Genomic DNA, 1,455 nt, shown 5'->3' with positions numbered 1-1,455 from the left:
TAAAGTAAAGTAAAAGGAAATAGAGGAAAGAACTAGGAGGCAAAGGACATTTACAGAATTATAAATGCAGACAGGTACAGATGTGAATATATTTATATATAACGTTAGGGACATAGATCTATGTACATATATTTATATGTTAAGTGTTAAGATAGCAAACTGTCATTAGACCTCTACTCAAGTACTCCCTCAATGCAAAAACACTTCATTCTAATAACGTGGCATTCTGTGATGCTCACCTGCCCAACATGATCACTGAAGCCAAATGGGCGCATAAGCCGATGTGGTGAAGAAAGCTGATGGTGTCCGATTATTACAAGATATGGTATCTGGGGTCTTTAAGACTTGAGGATAAACAAGTAGCCATCTAGCTGGGAAGCAACAAAGCCCACAATGAAGAATCACACCAGCCTGATCATGAGGTATCAATGGGATCCAGTATCAGGCATCAAAAGATCCAACAAAACCAATCATATTGATGTTAATGATGAAGGGAGAAGTGGAGACCCAAAGTCCATTTGTAGAAAATTGAACATTGTCTCAAAGAAGGGTCACTAGGAAGGGAAGAGACAGCCAGGGAACAGTATAGTACAAATGAAACATACAGCATTCTTCTAGTTCTTTTATACTTCCCCCCACCGCCCACTACCATGACCCCAGTTCTACCTTACAAATCCAGCCAGACCAGAGCATTTACATTGGTATAGAGTAGAGATCTGATACACAAAGTCCAAGACAGATAAATGTCCCAGGAACAATAATGAGAATAGCGATACCATGAGGGCAGGGGGAAGGTGGGGGGAGAAAGGGGACACCGATCACAATGATTGATGAATAAAACCCCCCACCCAGAGTGATGAACAGAAATATGGGTGTAGTGAGACAGTGGACAGTGTAAAATATGCAAATAATAATTTATAACTTATCAAGGGTTCATGAGGGTGGTGAGAGGAGGGGAAAATATGAGAAGCTGATACCAAGGGCTCAAGTAGAAAGAATATGTTTTGAAAAGGATGATGTCAACATATGTACAAATGTGTTTGACACAATGGATGAATGGATTGTCATAAGAGCTATAAGAACCCCCAATAAAATGATTATAATTTTTTTAAAGAAAAAGACCTGATTTGTGGCAGACAGGGGACTGGTTTTGCCACCATGACAATGCACCTGCTCATGTAGCCATCTCAGTGAACCCATTTTTGGCAAAAACAGCATGCCTCTCTTGAACCACAAGCCTTATTCACCTGACCTCACTTCTTGCATCTTCTTTTTGTTTCCAGTAATGAAGATGGACACAAAAGGACAGCAATTTGATGACACAGAAGAGGTGAAGAAAAAATGGAGATGCTGTTAGTTATCCAAACAGATGAATTTGAAAAATGTTTCCTAGAATAGAATCACAGATTTGACAATGCATTAAGTATAATGGAAATTACTTCAAAGTTGATAAGG

General features: G+C 39.2%; 1 protein-coding gene across 1 annotated transcript in view; it reads left to right on the top strand.

Moving 5' to 3' along the window:
• Positions 1-1,317, top strand: part of LOC101644162 (cyclin-L1) — a 2,969-nt gene extending 1,652 nt beyond the window's left edge. Inside the window, exon 2 of the mRNA XM_045296319.1 lies at positions 1,284-1,317. Within this exon, the coding sequence (XP_045152254.1) occupies positions 1,284-1,317 (34 nt within the window). The remainder of the gene's footprint in view (positions 1-1,283) is intronic.
• Positions 1,318-1,455: the final 138 nt, after the last annotated feature.

This window comes from Echinops telfairi, unplaced genomic scaffold (genome assembly GCF_000313985.2).
Source record: "Echinops telfairi isolate 266 unplaced genomic scaffold, ASM31398v2 ScPeMD7_7401;HRSCAF=8416, whole genome shotgun sequence".
In the NCBI taxonomy this organism is placed as follows: Eukaryota; Metazoa; Chordata; class Mammalia; order Afrosoricida; family Tenrecidae; genus Echinops; species Echinops telfairi.
The sequence above is the reverse complement of the archived record's forward strand: the minus strand, read 5'-3'. Positions and strand labels throughout refer to the sequence as shown.